Raw genomic sequence first — 16,879 nt, 5'->3', positions numbered from 1 at the left:
CTGAAAATTACACAGGTACGTAACCCATACAGAACTACATCCTTCATTCTAGATATTGTACACTGATGAGAATGGGAATAATTTTATATTGTGCTGTAATTTTAAATTGATTTTTAGTCACTTTATTGTAAAAATGCAAATATGGTTTTATAATTTGTTCGTTCCGATCCCGTTGTGTTACAAGCTCGCAGCCTTTTTCAGTGGCATGAAATAGTGGGGTAGTATATAAAATAAAGTCACCTAGTGTAGTCTGGCATGTATTGTACTTGATAACAAACTAGGTACTCAGTAATACACAACACTCCATCACAGAACATGCTTAGTATGTGTATAGCTTTTCCCTTATGAGGTAGTGAGCAAGCAATCCTTTTTCACAAATATCTACGCCAAACTTTAAATAGTTAAGTAAGTAAAGATAATTAGGAGGCGTAATAGATATTTTGTTTATGAGTGTGGGAATAAGCATTGGAACTGGTAAGTAAGTGTTGCAGTCTTTAATGTATTTGATATATTTACTCAGCTTTTCCCTGTGACAGTTCTAAGTAGCACTCCAAGCAGTTCATTAGCTTTGGCATTGCAAGGAAGCTGTCACTGCTGTTCAAATTGCGACACCAATAACAACTAGTCTGGCTGCAAAAAGATCACTGAAGATTTTGTACTTACTTTTACAACAGTTTAGCATTTGGTTTTACTTTGTTGCCATGGACTTTCTCATTCAGTGTACTAAGGTGGACAGACCGTAGTAACTGCTGGGATGGGGTAGTCTCTGTATGTTGCTAATACACAATCTTCCCTTTAAAAATATGGATTTACGCTCCTCATCACTCTTTCATTCTGTTACATTGAAGGGTCGCCAATACCTGTGGGCATTGATGTGCAGGTAGAAAGCATTGACAGCATATCTGAAGTGGACATGGTAAGTTGGTTAGTAGCACTGGCATAAAGAGTTTCAGCCAAAATTCAGGGTCTCAGAAACATCCAGCTGGATGGTATAGAATAATACAGTTAAAGAAAGCAAACCCTTAAAGAGCACAACTTTGCCTTGAAGCATGCCAGTCATTCCCATTTAAACTAGTAAGTGTTATATAAGAGCACATGTTGAATTTCTCCCTGGGCAAGAGGAACAGATCAGACTGGATAGTGCTCTGATTTGAACATGCCAATCTTTCAGCAAGCCCCATGGGCTTCCACATGAGCTCTTAGTGCTCTGCACATTAGATGCTGAGGCTTCATGTCCTTTGCTTCCTTTGCTGATGCAGATCTGAATATTCCCATCATTTCTGGCATGGTTGGAGCTGTGGCCATAAGAAATGGAAATAGAAAAATCAGTTCTGGGAATGGTCCTAGGAAAGAGACACCCTCACTGCAATCAAGGACCTGTAGCACTGGAATGCAGGCTGTTCATTTCTTAGCCAAAATTGTAACTAATAATGCCATCGAGACATTAGTGCCGAGTTGCTCTGTCCTAGAATAGCAGGGCACATTAACTGTGCAAAGAGATCTCATTTACAATATCTTTTCACAGTGAGTGTAGCTCTTGTCGTAGGTGTTGAATTTGCAATGGGATCTGTCAGTATGAACCCTTGCATTCCTTTGCAAACCTACCCCAATCATAAAATCATATTACAGGGGCATAAGATCACCTAAGTGTCTTCCCAGTATTCTTATCAGAAGTAATTGCTCTACTGAGATAAGTGATGTCTGACTAATAATGCAAAAGTTATATAGGTGAGCACAGAGCAGTCAGGCTGTGCAGAAGCTCAGACTGGGTTTGCAACATCCTCTCCATCTCTTTCCAGATGTATATTTGCAGTCATGTTATTTCTCTAAATAGGATGATAAAATATTTGTAACAATCTTTCATATTTAAAAAAATTGTAATTATTGTAAAATTTAATTGTTTACTCTTATGAAATTCATTGCATTTTTCCTTTATGATGCATTTCATTCATAAACGTACTAATCTAAGACCCCTGTACAATATTTGTACCAAATGTACAGATTAATGGATTTTACAAATTGACCTAGTGCTCATGAAGAACTCAAATTAATCCCTTTTTAAAGGAACCACAGTCCATTCTGGGAAAAACTTGTGAAGATTTCCAAAGGAAATGCCTTTCCATTTGCCTTTGGTCGGTTTTAAAGTTTCTTTGTCACTTCATTGATGGCCCAATCCAGCAGACCACTGAAATCTGTAAAAGTTTTATCGACGTATAAATGAAGTATGAACCTCAGACTCAGACACCAGTGACAAGGCAAACAGTCAGTGTCTCAGAGGTAGTTCTAATCTATACTTAAACTCATTGAGTGGTGTTTGATTCCTCTCATTGAGGATCCTCCACATGATGTCCAGAGAAGAAACTGATTCTTTGCATGAGTTGATTACTTTGTATTGTTTTCTATTGTATATGAATAAAACAAGCATTGTCTTCTTTTATTTTTAATTAAACAAAGGACTTCACAATGACTTTATATCTCAGACATTACTGGAAGGATGAGAGACTTTCATTTCATAGTAACAAAAACAAAAGTATGACTTTTGATGGAAGACTGATAAAAAAGATCTGGGTACCTGATGTATTTTTTGTACACTCCAAAAGATCTTTCATCCATGATACAACTGTGGAAAACGTCATGCTCCGAGTGTACCCGGATGGCAATGTACTCTTCAGTCTACGGTAAGAACAATACCCTTTTATAAGAAAATACATGACTGCAATTGTTGACCAACAGTCTGTACAGTGAGAAATTACTGGAAATACTTGCAGTTAAGATTCGGATACTGGACTGGCATTAATCCCCTGGCTTCAGATAATGGGAACTGGTGACCAGTGTACCAGTGGGAAAATAAATTTAGGATTGATAACATATAAATAACATATTTTTCTGTCATTCACATATTGTTTCCTGTCACAGGTTAATGGCAGTTTTTTCGTGTGTGTAAATAATGCTGAAGTTTATCAAGTGTTAATTCATTGCCAGTAGTTTTAGTAATATCACAGTAGTTTTACTATTGAGTACAGTAAAGCCTAAAATTATTAGCAAAGAACAAATGTGGGTTTTTTGCCCCTGAATCTTTTAAAACTGTCTGTCTCAGCTATTTTCACCCTGCGATACCTATAAACATGCCACTGATATTAATCGGGGCTCCAGATAGGCACGGAGACCAGATTACTGATGCTGATACCAGCCATGTTAGACAGGCATGTTGTGTGACTACGAGGAACTGGAAAGTGAAACAGCAATTGCAGGACTGGAACAGCAAGGTCATTAAATGTGTCTCCCTTCTATCTACATATTATTGCTTTTCTTTATGAAGCAGATTTGGATGATGTGGCAGAAATCGTTTTAGTGGAGGAATTTTCCCCCCAGGGTAAAGGCCCTGAGGCCTGTGCATTGCAGAAATCACAGTCCTCCAGTTTGTTACTAATTAGGCCTGTGCACAGAGGTGATATTTCATCTAATCTGGATAGTTTGAAGATTTATGCAAGCACTTGAAATTTTGGCTATGTAACAATTGTTCCAACAAGTAATGAATTTATCTACCTTCTCATGAAGACATGCAGAAACCGTCACAACAACAGCTGTACACCACTTTAAAATAGTGTATGTTCAAGAATCACACTGACCAGTAAGAAAGAATGAGGTGAAGTATGCATTTTATTGGTATATTCATTTCCATGCTTCATGAGAGAGAGAGAGGGATCAGAGGAACTACACTGCAACACTGAGGCTTACAGCAGTGGCTCTCCTTGTGAGGGGTATGACATACTTTCAGCTGGGGGAAGGAAGAGTGGTGAAGAGACATAAGATGGGCAAACACGTTCTGTCAGCTTGCTGGAGAGGTAAAGTGTCATCAAGATTAACGGCAAGAAATTGTGCACAAATAGTTACAAACCAAAGGGAGCATGTGATGGGAAGGACAGAAATGGAAAGAAAGGAAAAAGTGAGATGGGAGGGAAGGAAAAGGAGGACGTAGAGCTGAGGGAGAGACACAGTATGAATCAGTTTGCTACGTTTGCTCATTGCTCGGAATCCCTTCTGTGATGGGAGCCCTTGCCCTGTGTCCTGCATCACATTTGCAAGCTGGTGCTCTACTTTTCTTCCTTGCCTTCATCCTCTCTGCTCCCACAGTTATCTTTCCCTAACCCTGCATTACCAGATGATGTGTACTGGGTGATTCCTCCTTGCTCTGACAGGTGAGCTTGCAGCCAGCTTCACCTTCAGGTGCCAGTGAATAGCAAAGCCCCAGGGTTCCTGCCAGACCTGTGGATTTCTTCCTGGACATAAGCAGGAAGGACAAGTGCCCTGTCCTCTTCCTTTCCTTCTCTATCAGTTCTTATCAAACTGAGGCAGGGAAAGGGGTGACCTAAAGGCTGGTGAACCAAGGTTTTAAAACAATTAAAGTGAAACAATGTGTTTCTAGCCTGAGTGGTGTTAATGTGTATGTTCCTAAAGAATCAGATGCTCATTAAAACACCCTTTTTGTATTGCCAGTTTTATGTGCAGTGGGTAGATTATATTCCAAATACTTATGTGCAAGAAATCTGCATATTCCACAGTTTTTCTTCAGTGCCTAGCATCCAGGATTTTATTGAAGCAAAGCAGAAGAAAAATCCAGATTTGTTGCTAAAATAGTCTGTCTTTTTTTTTTTTCAATCAACATTTTCTTGTTGTTCCTCTGATCCTTCAGTCAATAGCTAAAAGACAGAAACAACATCCATAGTTGGAAGTCCTATGCATGATTTTAAAGATGTACCACTCTTACAATCTCATTTTAAGCCAGTAAAATCTCAGATTTGTAAAAATTGAGCCACAGTGTGATTACCAATCACAAGTTTTCAAAGCTTACTTATATACCCAGTATATCCCTTATCACTTAAAACCCTGTAGGATTCAGTTTGGGGAAAACTGTAAAATCAAACTAAAACATCAAATGACAAGCTGTGACAAGGAAGGGAAATTTGGCAATATTTACCATATTTAAATTGCTGCCTCTGGCCTTTTTTTTGTTTATTGGTTAAAATATCAAGGCACTTTTACCTTCTAAACATTTGTGGAAAAGCTGTGGAATGCAAAATAATGTCTTTGTGTAGATTTCCTTAACCTTTTTAGAGTATAAGGGATTTCCATGGTGTTGAATGGGAGAGTAGGCTTCCAGAAATTGCAGCTTATCTTTTTATGCAATTAAATACTATAACCATTCTAGCTGGGAAAATAGCAGCTGAAATAACATTTGCTCTAATCTGTAATATTATCTACTTTAGCCTATGAGAAATCCAGTCAAGAAATGTGAACTCTCCTTGTTAATCTTCATAAGCGTAACCCTTCAAAGCAAAAGGTGTGAAAGGCTCATGAAAGATCAGGCCAATAAAGGGTTTAAAAATTGAAGGTAATGTACTTAATAAGAAAGACTATTTATGTTTAAAAACCATAGTTCTCTCACTGATTTAGTTTTATCTCACTATCTTGAAGCAATTTTGGAAGCGTCTAAAAAAAGTAGAAAGACTCATTGGGATTCTAAACAGTCGATTGAGTGGAGATCTCATGAAGATATCAGCACAACCCTAAGAAAGTATGAAATTTTTCATTTAATTTCTGTTTTTCTGTTCCTTTCTGCAGAATAACAGTTTCTGCTATGTGTTTCATGGATTTCAGTAGGTTTCCTCTGGACACTCAGAACTGTTCTTTAGAACTGGAAAGCTGTAAGTTTTAATTCATACCTGTTCTTCATATGTGCATTCTTACCAGCACTCTGTCTTGTTCTTAACACTGTTTTCACTTATTTTGCTGTGTGACCTGAACACTTCAATCTGTACATATTAAACCATGGCCAGTTTGGGATCTTTCCAGAACTCAGTGAGCTTTGGGAAGACAGAAAAACCATTATGCACCGTGCTTTGTTTCGACTGGGTTGATATTCCAAGGCCTAAATCTAAAAATGTTTCCTCTGTCAAAAATAATGGTTTTTTTCTGAGAAAAAAAAAGTGCAAGTTAAAAGTAAAATAAGATGTCAATATTTGACCTCATGGAAAAATGAAAATGAGTGCTTGTGTTACTGTGAAATGTCTGCTCTCTCACCCCTGACTCAGTTGTCTGTAGTAAGCTGTAGAGCTGGAAACAAAAGGTAATTCTGTTTTGCAGAGCCTTTTGATATCTCAAAATTTATTCTTATTTGGATTATGAGTAAAACTGGGATGCTGGTTTGTTGTTTAGTCTTGGAAAAGAGAACAGATCCCCAGTGTTCAGGCAGCCAGCTCAGTGTGCCAGCTCCAGAGCTCCGATCCCATATGCCTTGTGACCCTGAGCGTGCCCATGTCCCCCATCTGTCAGGTAAGCTGCTGGCAGCGCACAGCACCGGGCTCCACTTGGAACACGATGGAATACAGTCTTTGCAAATTTTTCCATGTTGTCTAACTGGCAAATTGATGTGAAAAAAAATGTTTCTTTGGGGTTTTCCCAAATTGTTTGAGTGGTCTCCTATCCCTAAGAAAAGAAAACAGAAGCATTATTCCAGCAGAAGAGGTGATTTAGTTTTTACTTTCTCATAGATGCATACAATGAAGATGATCTGATGTTATACTGGAAACATGGAAACAAGTCCCTGAGCACAGATGAGCACATCTCCCTCTCCCAGTTTTTCATCGAAGAATTCAGTGCTTCCAGTGGACTTGCTTTTTACAGCAGTACTGGTACAGTAAGCCCCTGACATTAAAAAAGAGAAGCACAGGACACAATCATGCAGAATGTCTTTCACATTTAAATTTGTTGCTAATAAATGACTGTTACTGCTGAGAGATCTCAGTTAAAATGAGGTCTGTCAATCACACTGGTCTGTTGGCCTAGGTCCTCAGTTCTCTTCATATTACCAATGTAATACTTCCTTGATATTAGAAGAAGAGGCCATAATACTACTTGTAACTTAACATCTGACAAAAAGAACCTCAAAAAATGCACAACAACCGAATATATGCTGTTGTGAACTCTTGTAAAATCATGGTGCTTCTCTGAAAGCCACTAGAATATTGGGTTTACAGGAATTTTTGGGTCCTGGTTATATAGAAAAGCTTGAAAATGCAAACCCTAAACGGTCAAGTACTAGAAAGCAATTAAGAGGAACCCCAGTGTGTTTTACTGTCCAAAATCTCCTAATTTTTGGAGCTGTAAAATGTCATTGAAATTCTACTAACTATAAGACTTCCACATGACAGCATTTATAACCTATTGAGGTCTAATTCATGGTTTGCTTAATGTTCCATGTTTATACATAAAGTTGCAGAAAAAAATCCCTTTATGTCAGTGCTACATTGTTTAAATACAGATACCTGCCCCAGACAGGTTTTTAATTCTCCCTATAGATCTTGAACTATACTCTCTGGCAAACTGCACAAGGCTTTAGGAGATTGTTATAGTCTTGATTTCATGCAAGGTGGATTTTATTTTCTTATTTTCTTTATTTGTACATGCAGTTATAAATTTTGAAATACTTCTTTATGTGAGTAGTCTAACCATACATTTTTAACCAGATAAAACAGCATGCTTGCTACTGTACTTTCCAGTCTGAGTCAATTCATTTCAGTGTGGATATTGCCCTTTTTATCAAGGCAGATTAATAAAATAGAAATTATTCCATATAATATGATGAAATGCATAACACTTTGGAAAAACGCCTTTAAAACATAAAAGAAAGCTGCAAATACATTTATTTACTGTCTTTTATTTACAGGATAAGTTCTTTTTGCATTTAAAAAAGAGCCATTCATCCAAGTTTGCAGTGGCTGAGATTCAGTGCAGAAATTCCAGTTTAAATTATGATGCAGCCTAAGCAGTGAGGAATTCACAGCTTGATCAGGTTCTTCATCCTTATCTCTTGCTCGTGTATGAGCTAAGAACAGAGCTCCAGCTTTCAAGGGCCACTGTCACGTGAGAAGAGAGCGAGTGATACTTTACTATGATAACTGTGCCTTGCTGAGAGCTACGTCAAATTTGTCCCTGTTGCAAGGAGACTGGCATGTTTTCCACCAAACTGCTATCAATGTGTGTTGAAACTGGGTTCCAGGAACTCAGCTGGCTTCTTTCTGCCTTGCTATTCTCATCAAAAAACACTTATGCAAGCAAATAGGGCCTTGTGCACAGAAGTGCAACCTCATACCACCCCTGTACCCAGGCCTTTGCAGCACCTTCACAGCACCTTTGACTTTGCAAAGTGTAACTGCTTAACACTGACATTGCAGATGTTTTGATGACGAGCTTATACAGCGGGGTATTTTTTTAAGTTGCAGGGACCACTGCACACCAATGCATGGTACCAATGCATGGTACCTAAATAATGCATGTACCATATCTATTAATTAGAACACTGCCCTTTGTAGACATACACTTTTCTTTGGCTTTTGTTGCAGTCAGGAGGTTCCACTTTCTCGTGTTCTTTTATTTTGCTTCTTGTTGGAAGAAATTGATTACACACAGACCCTGCCCCCCCGAAAGTGAGTAATAGTGGGGAGCAATCAGCACAACTCTAACGGGAGCCATCTCCCCCTGAGGAGTCTTGGGCAAAAAAATGGACAAAAATGCTGCTCACAAAGCAGCTTTACGCGTTTTAGGTTCTGCATATCCTTTCCTGTGCATCTCAGTGAACTACACATGCGTAGCATTTAGGCTTTCGGAGTTCCCTGGCCTCCAAAGGAGCAACAATTTAAATCCATTTTTGAGACAATAATTTTTAAAACTAAAAACCTTCTCCACATAGAGAGTGTTTATTTAATATTAGATGAGGTTATTGTTGAGATATTATTTTTTATAAACTCACTCTTTGTGATGGCATGGCTGCTCCCACGCAGGCTCATTGATGTCTGTATTTGTACAGCACAGGCAGACGCTGCGCAGCCAGCCACTTCTGTCTTCTTTTCACCTCGCTATAAACTGATTTCCCTCCCATGGCAGGAGGGAGACGTGCTTCGCTGCACAGACAGCCTATGCCCCAAAACTCACTAGATGGCACCCTTTCCCCTGAAGTCAGCGCTGGGCAGGCAAACCGGCCTGACCGCAGGGAAAGAAGCGCTGCTTGTTGCTGAGGGTTTGCAGCGTGAGGGAAGGGAGGCTACTTTTTGGGGGAGGCAGGGTGTTGGCTTCACTGTCCTAGCTGGACTGGACAATTATATTCTGTCTGTATTTTCCCGGCAGTTGCATTTGAAGTCTATTTACTTTTTTGCAATTTCCTAACCTCAATTATAATATAGTATTTTATTTATGCAGTCGTGATGCCTCACTACCAAGGCAGCAGTATTTTAATGAGGTATGATGGACAGTTTGTAAAGCACTATATAAAACCAAGGTGGTGGCAATATGTCTTAGGCATTTACTATTACTGATGTGGATACAGCATTGCTACTGGAAGGAGGAGGCCAGTGAACAGAGCTCACAAATACCACGGCTCTCTTCTCCCCCAACCTGTTCCTCTCTCTTTTTTTCAATAGGTTGGTACAATCGACTTTTTATAAACTTCGCGCTCCGGAGACATATTTTCTTTTTTGTGCTACAATCCTATTTCCCAGCCATGCTGATGGTGATGCTGTCTTGGGTTTCATTTTGGATTGACAGAAGAGCCGTTCCTGCCAGGGTATCACTAGGTAAACCTTTAATGTGTATTCTTTTGGGAAGTATAGAATGGATAGGGGAGAGGTTTTGAAGTTACCTTAGCTTCCTATTTACACAGGACATGAGAAAGTATATCAGGTAATTGCCTGAAAAACACTATTATTGCCACTGTTGTCCCTACCACAAATTCCTTTAGTCAGTCTCTACATTTGGAAATGAGATATTTGTTCAGACTGGCTTTGCTATAATAGAAAACAGCTCACACACTATAGAAGGAAAAAGGGATGATTCTGCAGATTTCCCTGTGCAGAATTTTACTTTATTCCTTTTTTTTTTTTTTTTTTTTTGCAAAGACTTTCTTGTTTTTTTCCTCCTCTCTTCCCAGCAAAGTAACAGGTAGTAACAGGGAGTCAGATCCGTCCCCAAATCCATGGTTCATGAGAGATACTTAATAGGCATAGCACAATCTATTTAAAAGCTTTGCAGCTCTGCTTTCTCTCTAGAAACATTTGATATCTTCCTACCAACTTGGAAGGAGTTTCCTGACTTGTCCTATGTAGCAAAGCCTTTCTTTGTTAGGCACCTTGAAAATGTTTGCTTTGGTGCCTTAACTGTGCAAGGCACACAGGCTTCTGTGGAAGCCAAAGAGTAAGCTGGGCATCTTTTTGCTCTCACAGTTTTTGTTCTGAATGCCACAGTGCAGGAGAAAAAGACTAATTACAGTGGGGTTTTTATAACATTATTTTCTCAGTGATGAATCAGTTGATACCACTTCAAGACTGCCTTTGTTGGGAATTTAATGCTGATGGCCTTGGAATGAGTACATTTTTTCAAAGATTAGCATTTCTGTGAAGATCTGATGGAAATTTGTTAAGATATCCAATGTAACCATAATGCATCTGAGTCCTGCAACTGTCAGTTTCAAAATTAGTAAAGAAGTTCCTGTTCTTTCTTCTCACTGATGCTAGTCCCAGAAGCCAAATGTATGTTGCCATATTTCTTAGACAAGTGAAAATTTGAGGTCTTTGTTTAAGAAACAAACTTGCATGTACTGAGGGAGCCCTCAATTTTTATCTACAGCTATATCAACCTAGAAAAAAATAGGACTGTAGCTACCTCAGGTCCCTTTCTATTGGCACAGTCTAAAGGTATTAATACATGAGATATAAATCTGTTTGTTAGTCTAAAACAAGTTATTGTACCTCCTACCTACTTTTATTAATGCATCTACCAATTCCTTTTATTTATAAGAAATTTAATTTCATCTTTGAAAATAAAGTTTTCATTCTCAGTAGGTCATTTGTAATGTTGTCAAGATGGTTTTGCTGATCATGTTCTTTAATTTATATAGGATTTCTGCAGAAGGTTATGCATCAGGAGTTCTATGAATAACGCATATTTCATTAGCATAAGCATACATAATTTATAGGCAATGTTAACAACAAAGTTTAAAAAGCTTAGCTCCCTAGCCTAGGGTAGACGTATTTTAAATAAATTTATTTCCTCTTATATGGTGTATTTCAAACTCCATCCTTCAACCTAAGGAACTTGCAGAGAAGGAGAGGGAAAACTCTTGTATGTTCCAGTGGACTTGAACTATCATATAACTGGAGAAAGGCTATACTGAGACACAGCCGAAAGGCCATGCTATCAGCCAGTGCTGTCTCACAGGTGTTATTGAAATGTCTTCACTCCCAATGCTACATTAATTTCTTTAAAAGCAGGGCCTGGGTTGGGTGTTGGTGTTTTGTTTTGTTTTGTTTTGTTTTGTTTTGTTTTGTTTTGTTTTGTTTTGTTTTGTTTTGTTTTGTTTTGTTTTGTTTTTTCTGAGACTGAGCAAAACAAAATGAAATGAATACCTGCACGTAAGAGGAGAGATTGAAAGGACGAGGGTGACATTCTGGACACACTGAAGTAAATAAGTATTTCTTAGTTTCAATGGATATAGCATTTTTATGCTAGAGTGTTTTTAAAGAGCTGTAGAGTTATGACAGAGACATACAAGCTGATACATGTTCTCAAGAAGTACAATTTGAGAAGGGGTTGGGAGGGAAATTGGTGATTCTTTAGTGATTCTCCGGGACAAGAAAGTGTGTAGTGGAGACCCTGGCTCTGGCAAGTGAGGGAAGGCCACAAACCTGCTTTCACTTCTCTATAGCAGTGCCTAAAGCTGTCCTAGAAATGTGTTGCTTATGCTGCTGAATCACCAGTGTTGTGTCCCCGCTGTTCGAACCTGGTGTGCCACAGCTCTAACTGCACGCACTGAGCAGAGAGATGATTTACTGGTTTCAGTATTGTATATGATAGGTCCTTCATGGTTCACTCCACTTCTCAGAGCCTGTGTAATGAAGTTAAAGGCAGTGTCAATCATATGCCCTCACAAAGCTGTGCTGTCCAAGCAACAGTGGTGAGCTAAACAGAACCAGCTGGCCAGTATTCTGATAACCTCCCCTTTTTCTTTGGCAGGTATAACTACAGTGCTGACAATGTCAACCATCATGACAGGAGTAAGTGCCTCAATGCCTCAAGTGTCTTACATAAAGGCTGTGGATGTGTATTTATGGATCAGCTTCCTTTTTGTCTTCCTGTCTGTCATCGAATATGCAGCAGTGAACTATCTCACCACAATTGAAGAGAGAAAGCAACTCAAAAAAAGGGGCAAGGTACAATTCTCTGTGTTTTGTTGCCCTCAGAAAGCATCACAGAAGCCACAGAGTAATCCTGATACACCACTGTGATAACAGTAGAGTAACAATCTCTGTGACTCCACTCTGTCTCACTTTTCTTTACGTGGCTGAGGGGAGGAAATGTATCATCCTTTCTGAGATCTTGAGAAGGTCTGTGCTTTCTCTCCCTTCCTTTTCTTGTGGCAGAGGTTAGGGAGCACGTCTTCTGATTTTTCCCCTCCCAGAGGAAGGTAACCTTCATTCTGTTCCCAAATACCTATTGATCAAGTTATTTTTCCTCTCTCTGAAATACACCCCAGAATGCACTCAAGTAATGTTCCCTCATGTTTCCTGTGAAGCAGAGTCTATTTCTCCTTCTCCTGCTTCACCCTTTTCAATTAGGAAGATGAGTTTAATGATGCCTTTTTGTCCCAAGACCAGACGAATGACAAGGTCATTTTTAGAAAAGTGTGCCTGAAGCAGAAACATTCACAAGTTAAACATTTGCTTTCTATGAAGCACTCACTCAAAACCTTTGCTTCAAGAATATCCCCCCATGTAAACTCGTCAGAATATCACAAGGAGAAAACCCCAATAACAGTGCATATGTTGCTCACGTGATTTGATAATCCCATCAAAAAACTACTCATGGAAATGTTTGAAGTCATTTCCCACAACTCCAGCAACGCAGAGCTACAGGAGAGGCAGAGTTTGCTTTTTCTGTTTCAGAAGCTGGGGTATAGCCAGCCAGAAGCTGGTAACAATCAGTCAAAGTGTGTTTTATCACACGTATCCCTTTCCTTGCTCATGTCCTGCCCAAGGGGGCAGGCCCCACAGATAGCAGTACTGTGAGGTAGCCCTGTTCTCCATGTGCTCTCCACAGAGGGCACAACACTGAAGAGAAAGCTTTCTTTATTTTCTGTTTTATTTGTTTATAATTTGCTAAAATGGCTCCTGCTAGATGCAGAATAACTGTTCTTTGTTGCCAGGCTTCAGGAATGTATAGTATTGATGCAGTGCAAGCAATGGCTTTCGACGGCTGCTTTCACGACACGGATGTGGACATCGACCTGACGGCTTTCTCAGACCGCTGTGAAGAGAATGAGACTCAGGCACGTGCAGCCAGCGTCGCCAATGCGGACACAACTCGCATAAAGAGGAAGAGATCTCTGAAGGGAAACGTGGGCAGGATTATTTTACAGAACAATCATGTTATTGACACATATTCCAGGATTATATTTCCCAGTGTGTATATTGTGTTCAACTTTTTTTACTGGGGTTTGTATATATGAACAAAAATCATTATAAGCTAGACATTATTTTGTGTATGAGCATAGCATCATGCTTTAAAAATAATGCAACAGCAATAGAGCAAAGGGTTAAAAGTTTCCGAAACTGACTTCTGTGTCCTACCAAGGCTGGTTTGGTTAGCAGCAAAACTGTTAATGAAAACCTCTCATGAGTCTGGTTTCCTTTTCAATTCGACTGTGCAATGCTTCACTGGGGCACTCCAATGCACGTGTTACTACTGCAGTAGCATAAAAGCAGCGTGCTCACTAAGGGAGCCCTTTGTCACTCTCCTAAACAGGCAGCAGCTCCCACCTAAAGTATTATCCAGTCTCTGTCTACACTCTAACCATTCCTTTTTAACCAGCCTTTCTGTTTGTTCTCGGCTTGTGGCCCATTTTAGTAGGCTATCAGCACCAATTGTCTTCAAATAGCTCCTGTCCTTATTTCACTTGCTGCATTTCGATTTTGCTAGGCAACCTGTGTGCACCTCAGCAGCCTTTGCCCGCGGATGGTAACTAGGGGGAGAGTGATTGTGGCTGAGCAGTGGAGTAGGGACCAGCAGAGAGCAGGAACCAAAGCTGATGGGCCTTTTTACAGTGTGCATCGTCATCAACACCTCAAGAAAAACCCTCACCCTGTCAGCTGTCCCTGACTTTCCACAGGACCACTGGGAAGGGCCTCTATTTTGGAGAAATCTTGATCACTAGTCCCTGAGGCAGCACAGAATGATGTCCCAGACCCGATGCACTGAGTGTCTTACAGACACCTCCCAGGTGGATGACCAGCATCACCTGCACAAGCTATGCTCCTCAAGTGACACCTACACACCTGTGCCTCGTGTAGACCTGATGGAATCACCTGCTTTCTGCATAACTTCATTTCACAAACCTAGGCTTTGAGGTGGAGATTTTAGAAAACGGTGTCAAGAAAACAAACAAGCCATGTCTTCAGCAGAATCTGGTTCTTCTGCTTTATGTTGCACACATGAGCTTGGGGTTTTGCCCCCCTCCCTCTCCCTTCGGCTTTTGAGATTGAATGTTGCAGTGAGGAGAAGCTACATATGCCTGCTTGCAGCATTGATCCCCAGCACAGTTCAAGATACCACGCTGAGACACACAGGAAATAAAAGGAAGCAGTTGTGCCAAAACAGAGGAATCCTGACTGTCCCAGATGAATCCTGCACGGAAATATCCTTAGCTTCAGGCTAAAGAGGTTGAATTAAGGATGCTCGGGGACACACACAAAAAGTCTTCATGGCTCCAGAAAAGAATCAAGATTATTTTTGTGACTTTCCCAAATAAGGAGCATTTTCAACTTAAATTTCTTGGGTTTGTCTGTCATTTAATAAGGTGAGCTTATATTTACAAAGTGAGTTCAAAATGATAATTTGCGGTGGCAAAAAAATGTCACAAGGTAAATGCTTGGTCACTGCTTGGTCAAGACTAGGAAATGGGAATAAATTCGGTAGCTGGAACCACCCTCTGGTTTATTCGATTTTCCTGCTCCGATATTGTTTGCTCATAGCATGGTGATGTCTTTTACTCTTTCAAAAAGCTGCATTTGTCAAGCTCCCAGTTACAGAGCGGGAGAAGCTGGTGACACACTACATGCCGGGTGACTGAAATCTGATGGAGTGAGTGGGTGCTTTGGCAGCCAGTTCGCTGCCAAACAAATGATCAGAGCTAAGACGGCTTTGATACTCTTCCAGGAAATCCTGTCATGGAAAGCAGAACCGTACCAGGAATGACAATGCTGGGAACGTAAAGCCAAAGGACACGCAGGCTTTGGCAACAGCACACTAGAACTCAAGCTGAGCAAATGTGTAATATAGATATATAAAAAAAAATTACCATGACATCCTCATTACTGCACTGCCATTATGGAGGCATCCTGCACAGATGTCCCAGATTGCCTGAGAAGATCCCATCTAATTGCTCCAGATGTCTGTGTCCCAAACTTTTCGCCTGAACTAACCTAACACCATTGTTTTCACATACCTTTTTTTTTTACCTGCCTTACCGTTAGAGGTATTTGCCCTGTACCCAACAATGAATCCTCAGCCTCCAACAGAAAAAATACCCATGTGCTTCTTGACCCAAACCAGTTCCCTCTTCTAAATTTCTTACAGGGTCTGCAGCAGCAAAAGCCCCGCAGCGCCGCATGCCAAAGGCCCATGTAGGCTGTCCAGCAAACAGGCCCATACGTGGAAATGTGGAGAAGATTCCTGCCTGCACTTACCTTCCAGGCACAGCCCATACACGTGCCTGAAAGCTGCACAGCTTGCTTTGATGGAGGAAACTGTTAGTTACTTTGCAACTGCGAAGGCAAGCGCTGGAAAAGTGTTCTCCGCACCGAGGGTACTACATCGCAAGTTTTATTATGATAATGAAGACGATCGCATGTTATGATGATGAAACTGAACTGCATACTTTTACAGCCGAGCTTATAATTTTTACCTTCCTAATGCAGTGACAGGGATATCAGGATCAACTTCAAAAATCTATTGCTTGTATAAATAGTAAAAAATAACAAACCGTATTTAAACACATTATTTCTTGTTTAGAGGACGTTAGAGGGCTGACTAAAACTCACATGATCCTCTTCTGAAGCTTGTGTTGTCTTCCAGAAGGGGATGGTAATAAATACTTTTAGTCAATTTGTCTAGACAGACCAGCATGGAAGTCTTTAAAAAAAGTATTCACAACTATTTTCCATTCCTGTTATTTGTGGCTGGTTTTGCAGCCAATCAAACGTACGGGTTTTACGTCCTAAGCATTTACTAAAAGTTAAAACACCACAGCCATTATGTAAATACATACTTGTTTGAGTATTCATCCTAGTGGTATTCGAGCAGTTACGCTGAGAGTACTGTGTGGATTTTTGGAACAGAAATAAGAGCTTATAATGGTTTCTGTGACCAGCTGAGGTGCAGGATGTGGCCTCCCTATTTTTAGCATCTTCTGCTACACCCATCTGTATTAAGAAAACATCCTGCAAGTGTTAATGTAGGTGATGCAAACTTTTAAGTCTGGAGAACTACTTCATTCTTCAAAGCTTTATAATTCTCATGAAAGAAGTAAGCAGGATTTCATGCCAGTGACCTGTTTTTCAGAGAGCTACAAAAATGTACACCCTTGAATATCCTACCTATTGGTGAGTGTTTACACTAAAATATTCGTAATTTTATAAATTTTGCAGTGTCCTGAATGTTGAGTGACATCGTGATGAACTAAGCATGAGTCAGAATTAAAAGCAGAGAATGCCTTCTTTTTCTTCGAAAGTCACAGCCCAATGAAAGAAAAATGCTTTATAGAGAAAGTTAAATT

The 16,879-nt window shown here is 39.9% G+C and overlaps 1 protein-coding gene across 12 annotated transcripts in view; it reads left to right on the top strand.

Moving 5' to 3' along the window:
* Positions 1–16,788, top strand: part of GABRR3 (gamma-aminobutyric acid type A receptor subunit rho3) — a 46,156-nt gene extending 29,368 nt beyond the window's left edge. For 8 of the 12 annotated variants that reach the window (XM_087755840.1, XM_087755844.1, XM_087755843.1 and 5 more), the window contains 8 exons: positions 849–916; positions 2,455–2,678; positions 5,623–5,705; positions 6,552–6,692; positions 9,477–9,629; positions 12,064–12,260; positions 13,253–13,508; positions 15,682–16,788. In XM_087755840.1, coding sequence (XP_087611966.1) covers positions 849–916; positions 2,455–2,678; positions 5,623–5,705; positions 6,552–6,692; positions 9,477–9,629; positions 12,064–12,260; positions 13,253–13,508; positions 15,682–15,821 — 1,262 coding nt within the window. In that variant the 3' untranslated portion in view covers positions 15,822–16,788. Of the gene's footprint in view, positions 1–848; positions 917–2,454; positions 2,679–5,622; positions 5,706–6,551; positions 6,693–9,476; positions 9,630–12,063; positions 12,261–13,252; positions 13,720–14,025 lie in introns of those variants that run through there. The other 4 variants (XM_087755850.1, XM_087755848.1, XM_087755849.1 and 1 more) reach the window with 4 other exon arrangements.
* Positions 16,789–16,879: the final 91 nt, after the last annotated feature.

Source organism: Nipponia nippon, unplaced genomic scaffold (genome assembly GCF_047370975.1).
Source record: "Nipponia nippon isolate SJK-2023a ecotype South Korea unplaced genomic scaffold, ASM4737097v1 scaffold_2, whole genome shotgun sequence".
Classification (NCBI taxonomy): Eukaryota; Metazoa; Chordata; class Aves; order Pelecaniformes; family Threskiornithidae; genus Nipponia; species Nipponia nippon.
The sequence above is the reverse complement of the archived record's forward strand: the minus strand, read 5'-3'. Positions and strand labels throughout refer to the sequence as shown.